At 48.4% G+C, this 26,373-nt stretch overlaps 1 protein-coding gene across 2 annotated transcripts in view; it reads left to right on the top strand.

Annotated features, from left to right (window-relative positions):
• UNC79 (unc-79 subunit of NALCN channel complex) overlaps positions 1-26,373 on the top strand; it is a 245,715-nt gene that overhangs the window by 130,625 nt on the left and 88,717 nt on the right. For both annotated transcript variants that reach the window (XM_088464341.1, XM_088464340.1), the window contains exons 29-32: positions 11,892-12,074; positions 15,666-15,828; positions 17,306-17,455; positions 24,835-25,989. In XM_088464341.1, coding sequence (XP_088320467.1) covers positions 11,892-12,074; positions 15,666-15,828; positions 17,306-17,455; positions 24,835-25,989 — 1,651 coding nt within the window. The remainder of the gene's footprint in view (positions 1-11,891; positions 12,075-15,665; positions 15,829-17,305; positions 17,456-24,834; positions 25,990-26,373) is intronic.

Here is a 26,373-nt window from a genome sequence, read left to right as displayed (position 1 = left end):
CTAATCGCAGCCTAACCCTAATTGCAGCCTAAACCTAATCGCAACTTAACCCTAATCGCAGCCTAACCCTAATTGCAGCCTAACCCTAATCGCAGCCTAACCCTAATCGTAGCCTTACCCTAATTGCAGCCTTACCCTAACCCTAATTGCAGCCTAACTCTAATTGCAGACTAACCCTCACTGCAGCCTAACCCTAATTGCAGCCTAACCCTAATCGCAGCCTAACCCTAATTGCAGCCTAACCCTAATCGCAGCCTTACCCTAAAATCATGTGTAAACATTCTGGCTGTAGACATTCTGACAATAATGATATTATGTCAGTGTCTAGATTGTGAATGTGGACATGATGTCTGCATACTGTTGTACCTCTGCAGTCGCCGATATTTAAATGCCCTCATGAGTAGAGACCAGTGCAATTGTGCTGTAGTAGCCAAAAGTGTGGGGGGGAATCGCATTTGTGCTACTGTCTCCATTGATTCCATCTTGTAAATGGCCCTTTATAGAGAAAAAGAATCCTTGGCCCCTTACGCCTGATAATATAGGCTTTAGCTGTCACTGACGCGGTTGTACACCTGATAATATAGGCTTTAGTTGTCACTGACGCGGTTGTACACCTGATAATATAGGCTTTAGCTGTCACTGACGCGCCACTGCAGCCTAACCCTCACTGCAGCCTAACCCTAATCGCAGCCTAACCCTCACTGCAGCCTAACCCTCACTGCAGCCTAACCCTAATCGCAGCCTAACCCTAATCGAAGCCTTACCCTCACTGCAGCCTAACCCTCACTGCAGCCTAACCCTAATCGCAGCCTAACCCTCACTGCAGCCTAACCCTAAACGCAGCTTAACCATAATCGCAGCCTAACCCTAATCGCAGCCTAACTCTAATCGCAGCCTAACTCTAATCGCAGCCTAACCCTAATAGCAGCCTTACCCTCATTGCAGCCTTACCCTCATTGCAGCCTAAACCTCATTGCAGCTAAACCTCATTGCAGCCTAAACCTCATTGCAGCCTAACCCTAATCGCAACCTAACCCTAATTGCAGCCTTACCCTCACTGCAGCCTAACCCTAATCGCAGCCTAACCCTAATTGCAGCCTAACCCTAGTTGCAGCGTAACCCTAATTGCAGCCTAACCCTAATCGCAGCCTAACCCTAATTGCAGCCTCACCCTAATCCTAATTGCAGGCTAACCCTAATTGCAGCCTAACCATCATTGCAGCCTAACCCTCACTGCTGCCTAAACCCTAATCGCAGCCTAACCCTAATCGCAGCCTAACCCTAATTGCAGCCTAACCCTAATCGTAATTGCAGGCTAACCCTAATTGCAGCCTAACCCTAGTCGCAGCCTATCCCTAGTCGCAGCCTAACCCTAATCGCAGCCTTACCCTAATCGCAGCCTTACCCTAATTGCAGTCTAAACCTCACTGCAGCCTAACCCACTGCAGCCTAGCCCTCTCTGCAGCCTAACCCTCACTGCAGCCTAACCCTAATTTCAGCCTAACCCTAATAGCAGCCTTACCCTAATAGCAGCCTTACCCTCATTGCAGCCTAACCCTAATCGCAGCCTAACCCTAATCGCAGCCTAACCCTAATTGCAGCCTAACCCTCACTGCATCCTAACCCTAATCGCAGCCTAACGATAATAGCAGCCTTACCCTAATAGCAGCCTTACCCTAATCGCAGCCTTTCCCTCATTGCAGCCTAACACTCATTGCAGCCTAACCCTAATCGCAGCCTAACCCTAATCACAGCCTAACCCTAATTGCAGCCTAACCCTCACTGCATCCTAACCCTAATTGCAGCCTAACCCTAATAGCAGCCTTACCCTAATAGAAGCCTTACCCTCATTGCAGCCTAACCCTAATCGCAGCCTTACCCTCACTGCAGCCTAACCCTCACTGCAGCCTAACCCTAATTACATCCTAATCCTAGTTGCAGCCTAACCCTAATTGCAGCCCTTCTCTAATTGCAGCCTCACTCTAACTGCAGCCTAACCCTAATCGCAGCCTAACCCTAATCGCAGCCTAACCCTAATTGCAGCCTAAACCTAATCGCAACTTAACCCTAATCGCAGCCTAACCCTAATCGCAGCCTAACCCTAATTGCAGCCTTACCCTAACCCTAATTGCAGCCTAACCCTAATTGCAGACTAACCCTCACTGCAGCCTAACCCTAATCGCAGCCTAACCCTAATCACAGCCTAACCCTAATTGCAGCCTAACCCTAATCGCAGCCTTACCCTAAAATCATGTGTAAACATTCTGGCTGTAGACATTCTGACAATAATGATATTATGTGAGTGTCTAGATTGTGAATGTTGACATGATGTCTGCATACTGTTGTACCTCTGCAGTCGCCGATATTTAAATGCCCTCATGTGTAGAGACCAGTGCAATTGTGCTGTAGTAGCCAAAAGTGTGGGGGGGAAACGTATTTGTGCTACTGTCTCCATTGATTCCATCTTGTAAATGGCCCTTTATAGAGAAAAAGAATCCTTGGCCCCTTACGCCTGATAATATAGGCTTTAGCTGTCACTGATGCGGTTGTACGCCTGATAATATAGGCTTTAGTTGTCACTGACGCGGTTGTACACCTGATAATATAGGCTTTAGCTGTCACTAACACGGTTGTACGCCTGATAATATAGGCTTTAGCTGTCACTGTTGCGCCACAGCAGCCTAACCCTCACTGTAGCCTAACCCTAATCGCAGCCTAACCCTCACTGCAGCCTAACCCTCACTGCAGCCTAACCCTAATCGCAGCCTAACCCTAATCGAAGCCTTACCCTCACTGCAGCCTAACCCTCACTGCAGCCTAACCCTAATCGCAGCCTAACCCTCACTGCAGCCTAACCCTAAACGCAGCTTAACCATAATCGCAGCCTAACCATAATCGCAGCCTAACCCTAATCGCAGCCTAACTCTAATCGCAGCCTAACCCTAATAGCAGCCTTACCCTCATTGCAGCCTAAACCTCATTGCAGCCTAAACCTCATTGCAGCCTAACCCTAATCGCAACCTAACCCTAATTGCAGCCTTACCCTGTCACTAATCGCAGCCTAACCCTAATTGCAGCCTAACTCTATCCCTAATTGCAGCCTATCCCTATTTGCTGCTTAACTCTTTCCCTAATTGCAGCCTAACCCTAATTGCAGCCTAACCCTCACTGCAGCCTTACCCTCACTGCAGCCTAACCCTAATCGCAGCCTAATCCTAATCGCAGCCTAACCTTCACTGCAGCCTAACCTTAATTGCCGCCTACCCCTAATTGCAGCCTATCCCTAATCGCAGCCTAACCCTCACTGCAGCCTAACTCTCACTGCAGCCTAACCCTAATCGCAGCCTAACCCTAATAGCAGCCTTACCCTCATCGCAGCCTAAACCTCATTGCTGCCTAACCCTAATCGCAGCATAACTCTAATTGCAGCCTAACGCTGACACTAATCACTGCCTAACCATAATTGCACACTAATTCTAACCCAAATTGCAGCCTAACCCTAATCGCAGCCTAACCCTAATTGCAGCCTTACCATCATTGCAGCCTAACTCTCACTGCAGCCTAACCCTAATCGCAGCCTAACCCTAATTGCAGCCTAACCCTAATCCTAATTGCAGGCTAGCCCTAATTGCAGCCTAACCCTATTCGCAGCCTAACCCTAGTCGCAGCCTAACCCTAATCGCATGCTTACCCTAATCGCAGCCTTATCCTAATTGCAGCCTAAACCTCACTGCAGCCTAACCCACTGCAGCCTAGCCCTCTCTGCAGCCTAACCCTCACTGCAGCCTAACCCTAATCGCAGCCTAACCCTAATTGCAGCCTAACCCTCACTGCATCCTAACCCTAATCGCAGCCTAACTCTAATCGCAGCCTTACCCTCACTGCAGCCTAACCCTCACTGCAGCCTAACCCTAATCGCAGCTTTACCCTAATCGCAGCCTAACCCTAATCGCAGCCTTACCCTCACTGCAGCCTAACCCTCACTGCAGCCTAACCCTAATCGCAGCTTTACCCTAATAACAGCCTGACCCTAATCGCAGCCTTACCCTAATCGCAGCCTTACCCTATTCGCAGCCTAACCCTAATCGCAGCCTTACCCTCACTGCAGCCTAACCCTCACTGCAGCCTAACCCTAATCGCAGCCTTACCCTCACTGCAGCCTAACCTCACTGCAGCCTATCCCTTATCGCAGCCTAACCCTAATCGCAGCCTGACCCTAACTGCAGCCTGACCCTAATCGCAGCCTTACCCTCACTGCAGCCTAACCCTAACTGCAGCCTAACCCTAATCGCAGCCTTATCCTCACTGCAGCCTAACCCTCATTGCAGCCTAACCCTAACCGCAGCCTAACCCTAACGGCAGCCTAACCCTAATCGCAGCCTTACCCTAATTGCAGCCTAAACCTCACTGCAGCCTAACCCACTGCAGCCTAACCCTCTCTGCAGCCTAACCCTAATCAAATCCTAACCCTAATCGCAGCCTTACCCTCACTGCAGCCTAACCCTAATCGCAGCCTATCCCTAATCGCAGCCTAACCCTAATTGCAGCGTAACCCTAATTGCAGCCTAACCCTAATCGCAGCCTAACCCTAATCGCAGCCTTACCATCATTGCAGCCTAACCCTCACTGCAGCCTAACCCTAATCGCAGCCTAACCCTAATTGCAGCCTAACCCTAATTGCAGCCTAACCCTAATCCTAATTGCAGGCTAACCCTAATTGCAGTCTAACCCTATTCACAGCCTAACCCTAGTCGCAGCCTAACCCTAATCGCAGCCTTACCCTAATCGCAGCCTTACCCTAATTGCAGTCTAAACCTCACTGCAGCCTAACCCACTGCAGCCTAGCCCTCTCTGCAGCCTAACCCTCACTGCAGCCTAACCCTAATTTCAGCCTAACCCTAATAGCAGCCTTACCCTAATAGCAGCCTTACCCTCATTGCAGCCTAACCCTAATCGCAGCCTAACCCTAATTGCAGCCTAACCCTAATAGCAGCCTTACCCTAATAGCAGCCTTTCCCTCATTGCAGCCTAACCCTCATTGCAGCCTAACCCTAATCGCAGCCTAACCCTAATCACAGCCTAACCCTAATCGCAGCCTAACCCTCACTGCATCCTAACCCTAATTGCAGCCTAACCCTAATAGCAGCCTTACCCTAATAGAAGCCTTACCCTCATTGCAGCCTAACCCTAATCGCAGCCTAACCCTAATTGCATCCTAATCCTAGTTGCAGCCTAACCCTAATTGCAGCCCTTCTCTAATTGCAGCCTCACTCTAACTGCAGCCTAACCCTAATCGCAGACTAACCCTAATCGCAGCCTAACCCTAATCGCAGCCTAACCCTAATTGCAGCCTAAACCTAATCGCAACTTAACCCTAATCGCAGCCTAACCCTAATTGCAGCCTAACCCTAATCGCAGCCTAACCCTAATCGTAGCCTTACCCTAATTGCAGCCTTACCCTAACCCTAATTGCAGCCTAACTCTAATTGCAGACTAACCCTCACTGCAGCCTAACCCTAATTGCAGCCTAACCCTAATCGCAGCCTAACCCTAATTGCAGCCTAACCCTAATCGCAGCCTTACCCTAAAATCATGTGTAAACATTCTGGCTGTAGACATTCTGACAATAATGATATTATGTCAGTGTCTAGATTGTGAATGTGGACATGATGTCTGCATACTGTTGTACCTCTGCAGTCGCCGATATTTAAATGCCCTCATGAGTAGAGACCAGTGCAATTGTGCTGTAGTAGCCAAAAGTGTGGGGGGGAATCGCATTTGTGCTACTGTCTCCATTGATTCCATCTTGTAAATGGCCCTTTATAGAGAAAAAGAATCCTTGGCCCCTTACGCCTGATAATATAGGCTTTAGCTGTCACTGACGCGGTTGTACACCTGATAATATAGGCTTTAGTTGTCACTGACGCGGTTGTACACCTGATAATATAGGCTTTAGCTGTCACTGACGCGCCACTGCAGCCTAACCCTCACTGCAGCCTAACCCTAATCGCAGCCTAACCCTCACTGCAGCCTAACCCTCACTGCAGCCTAACCCTAATCGCAGCCTAACCCTAATCGAAGCCTTACCCTCACTGCAGCCTAACCCTCACTGCAGCCTAACCCTAATCGCAGCCTAACCCTCACTGCAGCCTAACCCTAAACGCAGCTTAACCATAATCGCAGCCTAACCCTAATCGCAGCCTAACTCTAATCGCAGCCTAACTCTAATCGCAGCCTAACCCTAATAGCAGCCTTACCCTCATTGCAGCCTTACCCTCATTGCAGCCTAAACCTCATTGCAGCCTAAACCTCATTGCAGCCTAACCCTAATCGCAACCTAACCCTAATTGCAGCCTTACCCTCACTGCAGCCTAACCCTAATCGCAGCCTAACCCTAATTGCAGCCTAACCCTAGTTGCAGCGTAACCCTAATTGCAGCCTAACCCTAATCGCAGCCTAACCCTAATTGCAGCCTCACCCTAATCCTAATTGCAGGCTAACCCTAATTGCAGCCTAACCATCATTGCAGCCTAACCCTCACTGCTGCCTAAACCCTAATCGCAGCCTAACCCTAATCGCAGCCTAACCCTAATTGCAGCCTAACCCTAATCGTAATTGCAGGCTAACCCTAATTGCAGCCTAACCCTAGTCGCAGCCTATCCCTAGTCGCAGCCTAACCCTAATCGCAGCCTTACCCTAATCGCAGCCTTACCCTAATTGCAGTCTAAACCTCACTGCAGCCTAACCCACTGCAGCCTAGCCCTCTCTGCAGCCTAACCCTCACTGCAGCCTAACCCTAATTTCAGCCTAACCCTAATAGCAGCCTTACCCTAATAGCAGCCTTACCCTCATTGCAGCCTAACCCTAATCGCAGCCTAACCCTAATCGCAGCCTAACCCTAATTGCAGCCTAACCCTCACTGCATCCTAACCCTAATCGCAGCCTAACGATAATAGCAGCCTTACCCTAATAGCAGCCTTACCCTAATCGCAGCCTTTCCCTCATTGCAGCCTAACACTCATTGCAGCCTAACCCTAATCGCAGCCTAACCCTAATCACAGCCTAACCCTAATTGCAGCCTAACCCTCACTGCATCCTAACCCTAATTGCAGCCTAACCCTAATAGCAGCCTTACCCTAATAGAAGCCTTACCCTCATTGCAGCCTAACCCTAATCGCAGCCTTACCCTCACTGCAGCCTAACCCTCACTGCAGCCTAACCCTAATTACATCCTAATCCTAGTTGCAGCCTAACCCTAATTGCAGCCCTTCTCTAATTGCAGCCTCACTCTAACTGCAGCCTAACCCTAATCGCAGCCTAACCCTAATCGCAGCCTAACCCTAATTGCAGCCTAAACCTAATCGCAACTTAACCCTAATCGCAGCCTAACCCTAATCGCAGCCTAACCCTAATTGCAGCCTTACCCTAACCCTAATTGCAGCCTAACCCTAATTGCAGACTAACCCTCACTGCAGCCTAACCCTAATCGCAGCCTAACCCTAATCACAGCCTAACCCTAATTGCAGCCTAACCCTAATCGCAGCCTTACCCTAAAATCATGTGTAAACATTCTGGCTGTAGACATTCTGACAATAATGATATTATGTGAGTGTCTAGATTGTGAATGTTGACATGATGTCTGCATACTGTTGTACCTCTGCAGTCGCCGATATTTAAATGCCCTCATGTGTAGAGACCAGTGCAATTGTGCTGTAGTAGCCAAAAGTGTGGGGGGGAAACGTATTTGTGCTACTGTCTCCATTGATTCCATCTTGTAAATGGCCCTTTATAGAGAAAAAGAATCCTTGGCCCCTTACGCCTGATAATATAGGCTTTAGCTGTCACTGATGCGGTTGTACGCCTGATAATATAGGCTTTAGTTGTCACTGACGCGGTTGTACACCTGATAATATAGGCTTTAGCTGTCACTAACACGGTTGTACGCCTGATAATATAGGCTTTAGCTGTCACTGTTGCGCCACAGCAGCCTAACCCTCACTGTAGCCTAACCCTAATCGCAGCCTAACCCTCACTGCAGCCTAACCCTCACTGCAGCCTAACCCTAATCGCAGCCTAACCCTAATCGAAGCCTTACCCTCACTGCAGCCTAACCCTCACTGCAGCCTAACCCTAATCGCAGCCTAACCCTCACTGCAGCCTAACCCTAAACGCAGCTTAACCATAATCGCAGCCTAACCATAATCGCAGCCTAACCCTAATCGCAGCCTAACTCTAATCGCAGCCTAACCCTAATAGCAGCCTTACCCTCATTGCAGCCTAAACCTCATTGCAGCCTAAACCTCATTGCAGCCTAACCCTAATCGCAACCTAACCCTAATTGCAGCCTTACCCTGTCACTAATCGCAGCCTAACCCTAATTGCAGCCTAACTCTATCCCTAATTGCAGCCTATCCCTATTTGCTGCTTAACTCTTTCCCTAATTGCAGCCTAACCCTAATTGCAGCCTAACCCTCACTGCAGCCTTACCCTCACTGCAGCCTAACCCTAATCGCAGCCTAATCCTAATCGCAGCCTAACCTTCACTGCAGCCTAACCTTAATTGCCGCCTACCCCTAATTGCAGCCTATCCCTAATCGCAGCCTAACCCTCACTGCAGCCTAACTCTCACTGCAGCCTAACCCTAATCGCAGCCTAACCCTAATAGCAGCCTTACCCTCATCGCAGCCTAAACCTCATTGCTGCCTAACCCTAATCGCAGCATAACTCTAATTGCAGCCTAACGCTGACACTAATCACTGCCTAACCATAATTGCACACTAATTCTAACCCAAATTGCAGCCTAACCCTAATCGCAGCCTAACTCTAATCGCAGCCTAACCCTAATCACAGCCTAATCCTCACTTCAGCCTAACCCTAATCACAGCCTAACCCTAATAGCAGCCTTACCCTCATCGCAGCCTAACCCTAATCGCAGCCTAACCCTGACACTAATCGCAGCCTAACCCTAATTGCAGCCTAATTCTAACCCTAATCGCAGCCTAACCCAAATTGCAGCCTAACCCTAATCGCAGCCTAACCCTCACTGCAGCCTAACCTTAATCGCAGCCTAACCCAAATTGCAGCCTATCCCAAATTGCAGTCTAACCCTAATCGCAGCCTAACCCTCACTGCAGCCTAATCCTAATTGCAGCCTAACCCTAATTGCAGCCTAACCCTCACTGCAGCCTAACACTAATCGCAGCCTAACCCTAATTGCAGCCTAACCCTAATTGCAGCCTAACCCTAATCGCAGCCTAACCCTAATTGCAGCCTAAATCTAATCGCAATTTAATCCTAATTGCAGCCTAATTCTAACCCTAATCGCAGCCTAACCCTAATCGCAGCCTAACCCTCACTGCAGCCTAACCCTAATTGCAGCCTAACCCTAATTGCAGTCTAACCCTAACTGCAGCCTAACCCTAATTGCAGCCTAACCCTAATTACAGCCTAAATCTAATCGCAACTTAACCCTAATTGCAGCCTAATTCTAACCCTAATTGCAGCCTAACCCTAATCGCAGCCTAACCCTAATCGCAGCCTAACCCTCACTGCAGCCTAACCCTAATTGCAGCCTAACCCTAATTGCAGTCTAACCCTAACTGCAGTCTAACCCTAATTGCAGCCTAACCCTAATTGCAGCCTAAATCTAATCGCAACTTAACCCTAATTGCAGCCTAATTCTAACCCTAATTGCAGCCTAACCCTAATCGCAGCCTAACCCTAATCGCAGCCTAACCCTCACTGCAGCCTAACCCTAATTGCAGCCTAACCCTAATTGCAGTCTAACCCTAACTGCAGTCTAACCCTAACTGCAGTCTAACCCTAATTGCAGCCTAACCCTAATTGCAGCCTAAATCTAATCGCAACTTAACCCTAATTGCAGCCTAATTCTAACCCTAATTGCAGCCTAACCCTAATCGCAGCCTAACCCTAATCGCAGACTAACCCTCAATGCAGCCTAACCCTCAATGCAGCCTAACCCTAATTGCAGCCTAACCCTAATTGCAGCCTAACCCTAAAATCATGTGTAAACATTCTGGCTGTAGACATTCTGACAATATTGATATTATGTCAGTTTCTAGATTGTGAATGTGGACATGATGTCTGCATACTGTTGTACCTCTGCAGTCGCCGACATCTAAATGCCCTCATGTGTAGAGACCAGTGCAATTGTGCTGTAATAGCCAAAAGTGTGGGGGGGAAACGCATTTGTGCTACTGTCTCCATTGATTCCATCTTGTAAATGGCCCTTTATAGAGAAAAAGAATCCTTGGCCCCTTACGCCTGATAATATAGGCTTTAGCTGTCACTGACGCGGTTGTACGCCTGATAATATAGGCTTTAGCTGTCACTGACGCGGTTGTACGCCTGATAATATAGGCTTTAGCTGTCACTGACGCGGTTGCACGCCTGATAATATACGCTTTAGCTGTCACTGACGCGGTTGTACGCCTGATAATATAGGCTTTAGCTGTCACTGACGCGGTTGTACGCCTGATAATATAGGCTTTAGCTGTCACTGACGCGGTTGCACGCCTGATAATATACGCTTTAGCTGTCACTGACGCGGTTGTACGCCTGATAATATAGGCTTTAGCTGTCACTGACGCGGTAGTACGCCTGATAATATACGCTTTAGCTGTCACTGACGCGGTAGTACGCCTGATAATATACGCTTTAGCTGTCACTGACGCGGTTGCACGCCTGATAATATACGCTTTAGCTGTCACTGACGCGGTTGTACGCCTGATAATATAGGCTTTAGTTGTCACTGACGCGGTTGCACGCCTGATAATATAGGCTTTAGTTGTCACTGACGCGGTTGTACGCCTGATAATATAGGCTTTAGCTGTCACTGACGCGGTAGTACGCCTGATAATATACGCTTTAGCTGTCACTGACGCGGTTGTACGCCTGATAATATAGGCTTTAGTTGTCACTGACGCGGTTGCACGCCTGATAATATAGGCTTTAGCTGTCACTGACGCGGTTGTACGCCTGATAATATAGGCTTTAGCTGTCACTGACGCGGTAGTACGCCTGATAATATACGCTTTAGCTGTCACTGACGCGGTTGCACGCCTGATAATATAGGCTTTAGCTGTCACTGACGCGGTTGTACGCCTGATAATATAGGCTTTAGCTGTCACTGACGCGGTTGTACGCCTGATAATATAGGCTTTAGCTGTCACTGACGCGGTTGCACGCCTGATAATATACGCTTTAGCTGTCACTGACGCGGTTGTACGCCTGATAATATAGGCTTTAGCTGTCACTGACGCGGTTGTACGCCTGATAATATAGGCTTTAGCTGTCACTGACGCGGTTGCACGCCTGATAATATAGGCTTTAGCTGTCACTGACGCGGTTGTACGCCTGATAATATAGGCTTTAGCTGTCACTGACGCGGTTGCACGCCTGATAATATACGCTTTAGCTGTCACTGACGCGGTTGTACGCCTGATAATATAGGCTTTAGCTGTCACTGACGCGGTAGTACGCCTGATAATATACGCTTTAGCTGTCACTGACGCGGTTGTACGCCTGATAATATAGGCTTTAGCTGTCACTGACGCGGTAGTACGCCTGATAATATACGCTTTAGCTGTCACTGACGCGGTTGTACGCCTGATAATATAGGCTTTAGTTGTCACTGACGCGGTTGCACGCCTGATAATATAGGCTTTAGCTGTCACTGACTCGGTTGTACGCCTGATAATATAGGCTTTAGCTGTCACTGACTCGGTTGTACGCCTGATAATATACGCTTTAGCTGTCACTGACGCGGTTGTACGCCTGATAATATAGGCTTTAGCTGTCACTGACGCGGTAGTACGCCTGATAATATAGGCTTTAGCTGTCACTGACGCGGTTGCTCTGTATTTTTGCAGGTGATGGATTATAACATTAATCTGGGGAAGCATCTGCTGCCACTTGTGGTACAAGTACTAAAATACAGCACCTGCCCCCAACTCCGACACTACTTCCAACAGCCGCCCCGCTGCTCGCTCTGGTCTCTGAGACCGCACATCAGGCAAATGTGGCTGAAAGCCCTCCTCGTCATCCTCTACAAGGTAAAATCTTGTTTTGTTATCCTGAGAACAATTACGGTCACATGTTCTGGAATTAAAGTACTTTAAATATGTACGGAGGCATTATCCTTACTTATATAGCTTATACGTACAACTTGTCTGGGCCGTGTGCGGACCATATGACCATCGACTCAAGGATGTTACTATAACTCAGCAGATCATGTGACTGACGCTACGTTCATGTATAGAGGACAGGACCCTACCGGCCAAAGGCCAGATGGTCACTAATATGCCTCCTTACTTTGGTGAAGTCTTGGGCATTTTTGGGGGGATGTAAGAAATCTGGGTGCAGTTGGTACGATTTTAGGATGTCATAGGGTCATCTCTGGTTATGTTCCTGTGTCCAAGTGCGTCAACCAACAGATCACAAAATGTCTGTTTGGATACAGTAGTATGACTCTATATATAGACATCCATAGACATAAATCCCATTAATAAAGACGGAATGTATCTCACGCCTCTATGGTTTAATGGATTCAGCTGCCTTCAAGCTGTTTATTTTGTACATTTCAGTGGATATGTTGATGGGGCTTCCTCGTCAGAGCCAGGTCACCATTATGCCAGGCAGCTGTCACGGCTGATCTGACGCAGTGACATAAAGGTGGTCCAGTCATTCTCCACCTGACAAGCTGCCGGGAGAACTTGTCTCTTTGTATGACAGTGCGTCAGTCCTCACGGCGTTCTGTGAATAAATTACCATAGGCCTATAACAATGGCCTGGCAGCTGATCTCTGCTCTGCAATTTTACTGCCCATCTGTGTAAATATTATTTCTCTTTTCTTCCATGGGGGACACTGGAGACCTTGGGTATAGGTGGATCTGGAGGAGCCTGGGAACCAGTTAAAGTTAAAAGTAATATTATTTCATGTAGAAACAGAGACTGCTGCTGTATGTAGATGCTATCAGGGCATACTGAGACACGTAGTTCCCCAACAGAGATGGGGTTGATGATCTCAGTCAGAGACCAGTGACTCTCCATTTGTCCTGGAATTACATGCCCCTGTGACTGATAGGGCATGCTGATACTTGTAGTGCCACACGTTCCCTAAGCCTGTCTTAGATCAGCATTCTGGAAGTAATTATTTTACATTTTAGACTTAATGAAACGTTTTTTTTTTCCGTAAGAATAAGATATGAATAGTTCTCCACTGTTAATATATAGGATATGTTTGCAGAGGTGTATCTGAGTAATTTTTGATACTGGAGGAAGCAAACTTGTGACTTACTTCTCCATTAAACATCTAAACCTAGGAGCACACTAGTAGATATATAGGCCCTCATTCAGAGGCGTCGTAAGAAGCGATCGCTCTCTCTGAATGAGGACGGCCGCTTAATTTTTGAAGTGCGGCCTCCTGGTCGTTAGTTAAGTTGTGGGTTACCACCCACAGCTTAACGACCGACCAGGTTGATGGTCGCGATGGTGATCACCATTGCGACCATCGGGGCTTACGACCAGACCCTAAGGTTGGGTCTGGGCTCTCGTTAGCCCCAGGGAGCTTCCTGCACTGATGGAGCAGGAAGCTCCCACTGAAATCACTGATGATGTCAGTGCTGCCGCCCACAAAACGGTAGGCGTTCATTAAGGAACGCCTCCGTTTTGGAAACCACCCACCTGACGTAGTTCACAGACATATCAGGTAGGCCCTGCAGCACAGCTGATGCCAATATATCATGCAGATATATCGGTTCATCTGCCTGTGTGTACGGGGGGCGACCCACTGCACGCAGGCTATAGATATATGATGTATGCACGCAGGTTATAGATATATGATGTATGCACGCAGGCTATAGATATGATGTATGCATGCAGGCTATAGATATATGATGTATGCACGCAGGCTATAGATATATGATGTATGCACGCAGGCTATAGATATATGATGTATACACGCAGGCTATAGATATGATGTATACACGCAGGCTATAGATATATGATGTATGCATGCAGGCTATAGATATATGATGTATACACGCAGGCTATAGATATATGATGTATACACGCAGGCTATAGATATGATGTATACACACAGGCTATAGATATATGATGTATGCATGCAGGCTATAGATATATGATGTATACACGCAGGCTATAGCTATATGATGTATACACGCAGGCTATAGATATGATGTATACACGCAGGCTATAGATATATGATGTATGCACGCAGGCTACAGATATATGATGTATACACGCAGGCTATAGATATGATGTATACACGCAGGCTATAGATATATGATGTATGCACGCAGGCTATAGATATATGATGTATACACGCAGGCTATAGATATGATGTATACACGCAGGCTATAGATATATGATGTATGCACGCAGGCTATAGATATATGATGTATACACGCAGGCTATAGATATGATATATACACGCAGGCTATAGATATATGATGTATGCACGCAGGCTATAGATATATGATGTATACACGCAGGCTATAGATTTATGATGTATGCACGCAGGCTATAGATATGATGTATGCACGCAGGCTATAGATATGATGTATGCACGGAGGCTATAGATATGATGTATGCACGCAGGCTATAGATATGATGTATGCACGCAGGCTATAGATATGATGTATGCACACAGGCAGGCAGCTTTGCAATTGTGATCCTTGCAGATATGGTAATATACAGGGGGCATAACGCCTCCTGCTGCATTACTTATCCGAGCTGCGTTGTCCAACTCAGCATCGGATAATCTGCGGAACTTCGGCCGGGTAAAGCTGGCCACACACTAGACCAACTTACATCCAACCAGCCAACTTGTTAATTGGTGGGAATGAAAATCTGGTAACGGATGGGAGTAACTGATGATCAGCAATTTGCTCCTAAATGCCAGAAAACAGATGAAAATGACGTCAGACAAGTTTGTTAAATGTTTGATCTAAACAATTTGTTCAAACACAAGTTTTTGTCCATTTTCTGGCGTTTGGGAGCAAATTGCTGATTGTCATTTGCTTTCATCCCTTACCAGATATTCATTCCAACCAATCAACAAGTTGGCTGGTTGGACAGATAATCTTTAGATGTGTGGCCAGCTTAAGGTGACCCAAAGCCACAACTATTATTGTGGTTTGAATAAATTGTTTGTTTTTTATTTACGTTAGATTTATTTATACAAGATTTAAAGCTGGGTACAAACCTAGCAAAGTGCTGACCCAGCGGCAAAACGTCGGCTCCCAGTCATCCATTGTTGGCAGAGAATCCTTGGTTCTCTGGCATCGATGTCAAAACTAGTTAACATTGACCAGCAACCATCGATGTTTTGAAAACATCAATGGTCGATGGCCATTCCTAATGGAAACAAAATGACATTTAAGGCAGGTGGTGGGCTACATGCCTATGGTTGCATAGCAGTGTATATTATTCTGAGCAACCAAACTAAGCAGTATAACTCACCAAGAGGCCACACATCACTGTACCTCTAAATTAAAGTCACAGGTGTTATGTTGCTTTGGAAAATATATATGGCTATGCTTTATATTATGTTTGAGAGTAAATAAAAACTATGAATTATGTTATAGTATATTAATGGTGACTTTTATATCCTTACTTACCAGTACCCATACCGGGAAGCCGATCTCGGCAAGATTGTGCTGCATCTGATTCATATAACAGTAAATACCCTGAACGCCCAGTATCACAGCTGCAAACCGCACGCCACTGCTGGACCCCTGTACAGTGACAACAGCAACATCAGCAGATACAGCGAGAAGGAGAAAGGTTTAATCCATCATCTCATATTGAATTTTACTATGCAGATCAAAATACACTTTAATATATTAGAAAGTAATATCTTTAATCCATGTGTAACCTTTGGTAGAGAATAAAATGTTTACACCGAAGCTGCTGCCTCTCCCATTTATTCTATTTATTAAACGGTGAATATATCAGTATCTCCAGGGAAAATGACGGTGATCGGGCTTCACCGTGTCCATCAAGGGGTTAAGACCGGCAATACCACTGTGGAAACAAGGATCAATAATCTATTTTATGTATTAATGGACATGTTGTTATTATTTGAAATTTAAAGGGGTGGTCCACCATCAGATAATATTTGATTGGCTTGCACATGCCGGCAATTTTATCTTAAGGTATTGTTTATCTTCTCTCTGTGTTTTTCACCAACACTTTTATATCATCCAGTGCAGGGATATTCAACATATGATCCTCCAGCTGCTGTAGAACTATACATCCTGGCATGCCCTGCCACAGTTTTGCATGCTAAAACTGTGGTAGGGCATGCTGGGATGTGTAGTTCCGCAGCAATTAGAGAGCCACATGTTGAATACCCCTAATCCTAGAGAGAGCTGTTTATTATTTATTTCCTAAAAGAACTGTCCCCAATTTACCCAATTCATGGGAGTTGCTTTTAAGGCTCATTGGGCCCGATCCAGACCTGCTCGCTAGGTTGCGTTCGCACGCAGCCTGCCGATGTTTGCAATCTGTGCATTCGTACGCCATGCAGTGTGCGTGCGCGAACTAGTCCATGCTATCGGGAGGCGTTTGCTCGCTGCGCATAGGCAGCTCGCTAGCATGAGTGACAGGACAAGCCACTTGTGGGTGGTGACAGGGGATGGTCCATGAAAACGGGGGAGAGGTGGGGTGAACGCAGGCGTGCCTGAGCGTCTTAACGCCGTTTCAGAGGCGTGCATAATTAAGATGCAGCGTCATAGTACAAGTCACATGGCTGAATTACACACTGAAGCACTCGCAGTGCTTGCGGTAGTGTATGGTCCACCACAAGTGGTGCTTATGGGTCCGGTGTTACTCGATGTTACCGATGGTTGCATACACATCTTGGAGATGATATACATAAGTGGGCCTCTTAAGACAGGCTGGTGGCCGTCTGCATACACACCGCGATCGCACGCCAAGACATAGTGGGCGTGCTAATGCCTTGACGTGTGATCGCGGATTTGCATACTTTCGCTGCGTGCGAACACATCTAGCGAGTGGGTCTGAATCGAGCCCACAGTTTAATTTTAAATAAACAATGTCTCCATTAATATATACTTTATGTTGACTTCAAAGATATTCATCTTGCTAAAACATAATTGTTAGGAAATCCGGTTTTATTAAAAAAATTATAATTAATGAGTTTATTAGTTTGGAAGTATAATCGTTTTCCATAAAATAAAAAAGAGATTAAACCTTGTTTTGTTGTTAGTCGTAACTGACTGTTACATTTCCCCACCAGAGGAAGACAGCGTGTTTGACGAGTCTGACATACATGATACACCTACGGGAGCCGGGAACAAGGAGTCCCAGACGTTCTTTGCACGGCTGAAGAGGATTGGGGGAAGCAAGATTGTGAAATACCAACCAGTGGATATGAGCGCCCAGAGAAGTAGGAGTATTTCCCAAATGTATATATCACATATGCCGTAGCTTTGTGACATCTGGACAGTATAATCCAAAACAGATATGGATTATGGCTACATAGTTTAGAATATACCATACCGTCACTAGTATCTGTCCTGTGCTACAGTCTATTGCGGCCAGGGAATTTTGTACTGTAATGTGTGTACTCGTGTCTAGAGTCTATAAGAGCTGAAACTTTGGGCCTTAGACAGAATCAGTCTGAAACTTCACAGTCTGTAGTATCTGCAAAGTTTAAACTGCGACTTCCTAACCCTTAGCTGCAACTCCCTCCCCTTGTCATACCTGGCTGAGATGTAACTCCCTCCCCTAGGATACAGCTCCCTCCCCTTGTCATACCTGGCTGAGATGTAACTCCCTCCCCTAGGATACAGCTCCCTCCCCTTGTCATACCTGGCTGAGATGAGACCCTCCCCTAAGCTGCAGCTCCCTCCCCTTGTCGTTCCTGGCTGAGATGAGACTCCCTGCCCTAGGATACAGCTCCCTCCCCTTGTTACACCTGGCTGAGATGAGACTCCGTGCCCTAGGATACGGCTCCCTCCACTTGTTACACCTGGCTGAGATGTAACTCCCTCCCCTAGGATACAGCTCCCTCCCCTTGTTACACCTGGCTGAGATGAGACTCCCTGCCCTAGGATACAGCTCCCTCCCCTTGTTACACCTGGCTGAGATGAGACTCCGTGCCCTAGGATACGGCTCCCTCCCCTTGTCGTTCCTGGCTGAGATGAGACTCCGTGCCCTAGGATACGGCTCCCTCCCCTTGTCGTACCTGGCTGAGATGAGACTCCGTGCCCTAGGATACGGCTCCCTCCCATTGTCATACCTGGCTGAGATGTGACTCCGTGCCCTAGGATACAGCTCCCTCCCCTTGTTACACCTGGCTGAGATGTAACTCCCTCCCCTAGGATACAGCTCCCTCCCCTTGTTACACCTGGCTGAGATGTGACCGTGCCCTAGGATACGGCTCCCTCCCCTTGTTACACCTGGCTGAGATGAGACTCCGTGCCCTAGGATACAGCTCCCTCCCCTTGTTACACCTGGCTGAGATGAGACTCCGTGCCCTAGGATACAGCTCCCTCCCCTTGTTACACCTGGCTGAGATGAGACTGTGCCCTAGGATACGGCTCCCTCCCCTTGTCGTACCTGGCTGAGATGAGACTCCCTTCCCTAGGATACAGCTCCCTCCCCTTGTTACACCTGGCTGAGATGAGACTCCGTGCCCTAGGATACGGCTCCCTCCCCTTGTTACACCTGGCTGAGATGAGACTCCGTGCCCTAGGATACGGCTCCCTCCCCTTGTTACACCTGGCTGAGATGAGACTCCGTGCCCTAGGATACGGCTCCCTCCCCTTGTTACACCTGGCTGAGATGAGACTCCGTGCCCTAGGATATGGCTCCCTCCCCTTGTTACACCTGGCTAAGATGAGACTCCCTGCCCTAGGATACGGCTCCCTCCCCTTGTTACACCTGGCTAAGATGAGACTCCCTGCCCTAGGATACGGCTCCCTCCCCTTGTCGTACCTGGCTGAGATGAGACTCCGTGCCCTAGGATACGGCTCCCTCCCCTTGTCGTACCTGGCTGAGATGAGACTCCGTGCCCTAGGATACGGCTCCCTCCCCTTGTCGTACCTGGCTGAGATGAGACTCCGCGCCCTAGGATACGGCTCCCTTCCCTTGTCGTACCTGGCTGAGATGAGACTCCGTGCCCTAGGATACAGCTCCCTCCCCTTGTCGTACCTGGCTGAGATGAGACTCCGTGGCCTAGGATACGGCTCCCTCCCCTTGTTACACCTGGCTGAGATGAGACTCCGTGCCCTAGGATACGGCTCCCTCCCCTTGTCGTACCTGGCTGAGATGAGACTCCGTGCCCTAGGATACGGCTCCCTCCCCTTGTCGTACCTGGCTGAGATGAGACTCCGTGCCCTAGGATACGGCTCCCTTCCCTTGTCGTACCTGGCTGAGATGAGACTCCGTGCCCTAGGATACAGCTCCCTCCCCTTGTCGTACCTGGCTGAGATGAGACTCCGTGCCCTAGGATACGGCTCCCTCCCCTTGTTACACCTGGCTGAGATGAGACTGTGCCCTAGGATACGGCTCCCTCCCCTTGTCGTACCTGGCTGAGATGAGACTCCCTGCCCTAGGATACGGCTCCCTCCCCTTGTTACACCTGGCTAAGATGAGACTCCCTGCCCTAGGATACGGCTCCCTCCCCTTGTCGTACCTGGCTGAGATGAGACTCCGTGCTCTAGGATATGGCTCCCTCCCCTTGTCGTACCTGGCTGAGATGAGACTCTGTGCCCTAGGATACGGCTCCCTCCCCTTGTCGTACCTGGCTGAGATGAGACTCCGTGCCCTAGGATACGGCTCCCTTCCCTTGTCGTACCTGGCTGAGATGAGACTCCGTGCCCTAGGATACAGCTCCCTCCCCTTGTCGTACCTAGCTGAGATGAGACTCCGTGGCCTAGGATACGGCTCCCTCCCCTTGTTACACCTGGCTGAGATGAGACTCCGTGCCCTAGGATACGGCTCCCTCCCCTTGTCGTACCTGGCTGAGATGAGACTCCGTGCCCTAGGATACGGCTCCCTCCCCTTGTCGTACCTGGCTGAGATGAGACTCCGTGCCCTAGGATACGGCTCCCTTCCCTTGTCGTACCTGGCTGAGATGAGACTCCGTGCCCTAGGATACAGCTCCCTCCCCTTGTCGTACCTGGCTGAGATGAGACTCCGTGCCCTAGGATACGGCTCCCTCCCCTTGTTACACCTGGCTGAGATGAGACTCCGTGCCCTAGGATACGGCTCCCTCCCCTTGTCGTACCTGGCTGAGATGAGACTCCGTGGCCTAGGATACGGCTCCCTCCCCTTGTCGTACCTGGCTGAGATGAGACTCTGTGCCCTAGGATACGGCTCCCTGCCCTTGTTGCACCTGGCTGAGTTGAAATTCCCTCTGATAGGATGCAGTTCCCTCCCCTTGTCATACCTGGCTGAGATGAGACCCCCTCCCCTAGGCTGCAGATCCCTCACCTTGTCATACCTGGCTGAGATGAGACCCCTCCCCTAGGCTGCAGATCCCTCCCCTTGTCATACCTGGCTGAGATGAGACCCCCTCCCCTAGGCTGCAGATCCCTCCCCTTGTCATACCTGGCTGAGATGAGACTGGATTGTGACTGCAGGCTTCACGCACAGTACAGAAAATGCTGAAAATCGCAGCACACAATAGGAATATATTGAAGTTAATGACTGGACTGTGCAGCTAGTGGATTGGAGCATCCGAATTAGTCTATGAATCAGATGCAAATGTGCCTTTTTTTTTCTATGCAACACTTATAAATATACATGGAGGCCTCCTCTTCTCCAGTTGTACACAAATTAGTATTTATTTTAGAAAAACGCAGGCTCCGTGCAGTGTAAAATTACTTTTTAAATACTGCTCCTGCTGTTTTACTGCACTTGTATAAATATGCGTGTTTCACAGTTGTGACCAATCAGACGCAGTCATCATTAGCAGCTTTGCTGTCATCGCTTTCAACTTTTGTACTTATATCAGGGTCAGAGCTGACGCAGCTCATACCCCTCCAGAACCCTGAATGTCGTAACTTGAGCCTACACTCCCAGAACGCACCTTACCGTACCTTTGACGCTACTGAACGCCCACTGTAGTCACACAGGTGTCCACAATCTGTGAGCTCCGGTCTCATCTCCCAAGTCAGACTTGACGCAAAAAAAGATGCGTATTATGAAGTTTGCACCTGCGCTGTAGATCCTGCCCTGTGACTCCAAATAAGGCCCTTTGTATATAAACCAGTTTCAGAAATCTAACAGCAACTTTGATGTATCTATTTCTTGGTAGAATAAGTTATGGGCGACCATTTGTAACAAGCAGTAAGAGGTTATAAATCCCATAATAAACACAGATAATACTTTGACATCACTTCACCTTAAACAGCGTTGTGCAATGAAAGAGATTAATAGTGTTTTCAGATAACTGTAAGCAACACATTCTGAGCAGAGCTTTTTTCAAGGCTCTTTGCTGTGAACAATGTAAGAGATTATTGGGAGCTATAAACTAATATACATATATTTATATTTCTGCACACATACATACAGTCCAGTCATAGCACCCCTTGCGCTATTCCTGCACATTAAACCACTCTGGTAAGCAGTCGCCACCCTCGTTTGATTTCCAGTCTGCAGGGAACTTGGAAGACAAGAAGCATAAGGTAACAGGAGGCACTGCAGTAGCCACAGTAAAGTGCTCAGATGTCAATAATGTGAATACATGAGACTTGATTATCTGATAAACTGTTAGTAACTCCTGGTGTACTGTGGGCCTGATTCAGAGCTGAACACTCTGACCAGAGCGCTCGCTCTGAATCAGGGCCCTCCTACCTTTTTTTGGAGCGTCCTCATGGACAGCTATAGCAAGCGTCCATGGTGATGGTCGCGATGGTCTTGACCATCGCGACCATCGGGCTTGCGACGGAGACCCTGCGGTAGGGTCTCGCTGCCGCAAGCCCTGGAGTGATTTTGGCTCTATCAGAGCCAAAATCACTCCCACTGACATCACTAGTGATGTCAGTGGGGCCGGCTTGAGACGGTAGGCGTTCCCATGGGAACGCCTCTGTCTGTCAGGCACGCCCACCAAAGGGGGCGTGCTGTCAATCAACATCGACAGCACGCCCCCTTTGGTGCGAGACCCGGAGCGATGGAGAGCCCGTCGCTTGCCGGGTCTCACGCATGCGCACGACGGAGCTCCCTCCGCTTGCGAGCGTACTGCCGCTCACGAGCGGGTCTGAATGACCCCCTGTATCTGATACCAAACAACCCACAACTCATCAGTTCTTCCACGGTAACAAATACAGCACTGGATGGAAAAAGACAGGGAAAAGGCCACTCATGTAGTGTGGTCTAGCAAAACATTTGATTAAAAAAGGATTACAAAAATTATTTTCTGAAACAAACACTCTCATCTATTATATACTGTATAATTTGTAATAAATAGTTTGTTTCTGTAAACTTTTGAACCAATGACATGCAATGTATCTGTAAACTCTTCTGAACCAATGACATGCAATGTTTCTGTAAACTGTTCTGAGCCAATGACATGCAATGTTTCTGTAAACCGTTCTGAACCAATGACATGCAATGTTTCTGTAATCTGTTCTGAGCCAATGACATGCAATGTTTCTGTAAACTGTTCTGAACCAATGACATGCAATGTTTCTGTAAACTGTTCTGAACCAATGACATGTGAATGTTAAATGCAACCTTCAGATTACATTAATTAATTTTCTGTTTTGATGTGCTCATGCAACTCTCACTAATTACATTGCTTTATTGATCTATTATTCTAACATCCTTCTCTGTGTTTCACCAGTGATTATGGGCAGGATGTACTAAGTATTGCATTTTGGATACGGTACATCCCGATACTTATTGGGTACATATCGGTGTAAATAACGCCGGCATGCAGGGGTGTATCTAGGGATCCAAGCGCCCCTGGCAATGTAATGGACTGGCGCCCCCCTACCCCCCCTATGCAGTGCCCCCAGTAGTAATCTCCCAGTATTAATCTCCCCTATGCTGCATTGCGCCAAGTAGTAGCCCCCCTATACAGTGCCCCCAGTAGTAGACCCCAGTAGTAGTCCCCCTATACAGTAGTGGCCACCCCCCTAAATTGCCACCAGTAGTGGCCACCCCTATACAGTGCCCCCAGTAGTGGCCACCCCCCCATAAAATGCACCCAGTAGTGGCCGCTCCTATACAGTGCCCCCAGTAGCAGGACCCCCTATTTCAGTGCCCCCCCCCTGTAATTTCAGGCTTACACACACACACATGCACACACAAAGAACAAAAAAAATTCAACTTACCTGATCCCCGCTCCTGACGCAACCGCCGCTGTCTGCTCTGAGTCCCGGCCGCTCTTCTCCTGCATGGGAGAGACGTCATGACGTATGACGTCTCTCCCATCACATGCTGCGGGGGGAGCCGGAACACGGAGCTCATGAGTGAGCTCCAGCCGACTCCCTCCGCAGACGACGCAAGCAGCAAATGAGCTGACTCTCATTGGCTGGCTGGCTGCTATTACAAACATACAGCCGCCGCTGGCGGCTATGTGTTTGTAAACTGTGTAGTGCAGACCGCTATCACTGCGGTCTGCCCTACACTTGTGGGGCCGGGGGATTTGTCCACCCCTTGGCTGCTGGTGGCACTGCCGGACGGCGCCCCCCCTTTGGTCGGCACCACTGGCAAGTGCCATCCTGGCCAATGGGTACATACGTCTAATGCTGGGTGCACACTTGAACGACCCAGCTGCCGACTGAGCGGCCGATTTGGTAAACTATACACACTTACCAATTTACCACTCGATGTGTCTGGCCTGACATCACAACTGGGTGGGTATTCAAATTACAGTAAATGCCCGCCCAGTTGTGATGTCAGTGTCGGCAGTTCCTGCGGCCAGTGTATGGGAGGGCGGTTGCTCGACCGTACACACAGGCAGAAGTACAGATGTATCTGCATAATATATATCGTCATCAGCTGTGCTGCAGGGCCGACCTGATAGGTCTGTGAACGACGTCTTTCACAGACATATCGGGTGTACACACCCTATGATGCACTAGCGACATATCGTTCATCGACCGAATGAACGATATATCGACAAGTGTGTACCCAGGTCCTGATTCAGACCCGCTCGCAAGCACTATGCGGTCGCAAGTGGGTCGATTATTAGGCAGTGAGCGAGTGCTTTGTGCGCTCGCATCCAAAAGGGGCGGCTGTCGATGTTGATCGACAGCTCGCCCCGTTTGGAAGGCGGGTGGGGGGGGTGGCTGGGCAAACGGAGGCATTCCTGCAGGAATGCCTGCCGTTTGTGGGCGGCCCTACTGACATCACTCGTGATGTCAGTAGGTGGACTTCCTGCTCTATTAGAGCAGGAAGTCCACTGGGGCTTGCGGCAACGAGACCCTACCGCAAGGGTCTCGTCGCAAGCTCGATGGTCGCGATGGTCTTGACCATCACGAACATCACCTGGCCGCTCGCATAAGCTGTGGGTGGTAACCCACAGCTATGCGAGCGGCGAAGGGGCCACAACTAGAAAAACAAGCGCCTGCCCTGCCTCTGAATCAGGGCCTCAGCTTTAAAAATTAAATCTCTCTGCCTGGGTAATATAAAAGCCTCGGTAGAGAAAATACAAAAGGAAAGCTAGAGCAATCTAATTAGTAACGATTTTAGCAGAGCGCGTTCTGGACAGTATGTACAAGCTGACAAATTAAAGTAGTCTTAACGTGAGACGCCCTTGAATTGGAGAGCAGTCATAACCGTATCCCTCACTTGTCTGCTTTATTACAGGTGAAATTGAGCTGGCGGAATATAGAGAGTCCGGGGACAGCATTCTGCGCTGTGTGAGAGAGGAGAGTGTCCAGAAGAGAAAGCTGCGCTCCCTCAAACAAAAATCCCTGGACATTGGCAATACGGACTCGTTGCTGTTCACTTTGGACGAACATCGCAGGAAGTCTTGCATTGATCGATGTGACATCAGCCACTCCAACACCCAGAAGATGAACGACTACCGACGCTCGAGACAGAACTCCTCCGCCAAGGCTGATAACATGGACACCAATGACAATCCATCTGAAGAAGAGAGCTGTCACGAGGTCAGGAGACCTGTCATACCTGAGGTGCGTTTGAGCTGCATGGAGACATTCGAGGTCAAGGTGGATTCTCCGGTCAAGCCACCTTCCCCAAGAGAAGATCTAGATCTCATAGACTTGTCTTCAGACTCAACCTCGGGGCCAGAAAAACAATCTATTTTATCCACCTCAGACAGTGACTCGTTGGTGTTCGAGCCGCTCCCGCCCTTGAGGATAGTTGAAAGTGACGATGAAGAATTCCAGCTCATAAACAGTGGATCCATTGTGGTTTCAGCTTCTTCAACTCCCATCAGTGCGTCAGTGCTTAGCCTAAGCATGATGCCTTTGGTACAAGTGAGTATAGAGGATTGCTCTAAAAACTATACTGCCAAGGATTTCAGCTATAATCCAACTTTGCAGGCGGAGGATATCCCTTCCCTGGCTCTGGAAGATCAAAAAGACTTTGAAGAGTTGGCAAAGCCAGAGGACACGCAGGAGGTCTCCAGTGGGAGCCCGCTGACTCTCAAGCAGAAGAGAGACCAACTACGCAAGTCCTGCGCTCTCACTGACATGTCTGTGGATGACAACCTTGAGGACACCATGGAGGAGAGCAAGTCCCCCGTAAAAAGTGTGCTTCTGAACGTTCCAGGGGACACAGAGAACCAAACGGACAGCGATAAACCCGATGCCAGCACAGAATCTGACCCGGAGCAAAATGCAGAACAGAAGGAAGAAACAGAAGAGTCTGAGTTCAAAATACAAATCGTTCCCAGACAAAGAAAGCAAAGAAAGATAGCGGTCAGCGCAATACAGAGAGAGTACCTGGACATCACCTTTAACATCCTGGACAAGTTGGGAGAACAGAAAGACTCAGGTAACTTCTCGTTTAATTATACAATGAGTTACATTGTATTAACAGGCATAAAACTTACAGAGAACTTGTCGGGGTTGTAATAATATATCTTTTAGGCTACATAGTGCAATGGACCGGATCCAGATTTGAACGTTCGCCTGTTTGTGGAGCGTACCTTGCGTGTGTTCGCACTCTGCATGCTCCGGAGTCGGGTGTACATAATTACGGGCATTGCAGAGTCATACACATTTGAAACCTGTCTGCACCTACGACGGAGAAGGCGTAACTGGACTGCGGCGTAGGCAAAAGTCAGTGCGGGCACATTGACACAACTGCGGGCTATGCAGAGCAGGACATAAGCGTTGATGCGCTTGTTCCCATATGTACAATGTGCACTAAGGGGAT

This window comes from Taudactylus pleione, unplaced genomic scaffold (assembly GCF_031769625.1).
Source record: "Taudactylus pleione unplaced genomic scaffold, aTauple2 ptg001661l, whole genome shotgun sequence".
Lineage (NCBI taxonomy): Eukaryota > Metazoa > Chordata > Amphibia > Anura > Myobatrachidae > Taudactylus > Taudactylus pleione.
The sequence above is the reverse complement of the archived record's forward strand: the minus strand, read 5'-3'. Positions and strand labels throughout refer to the sequence as shown.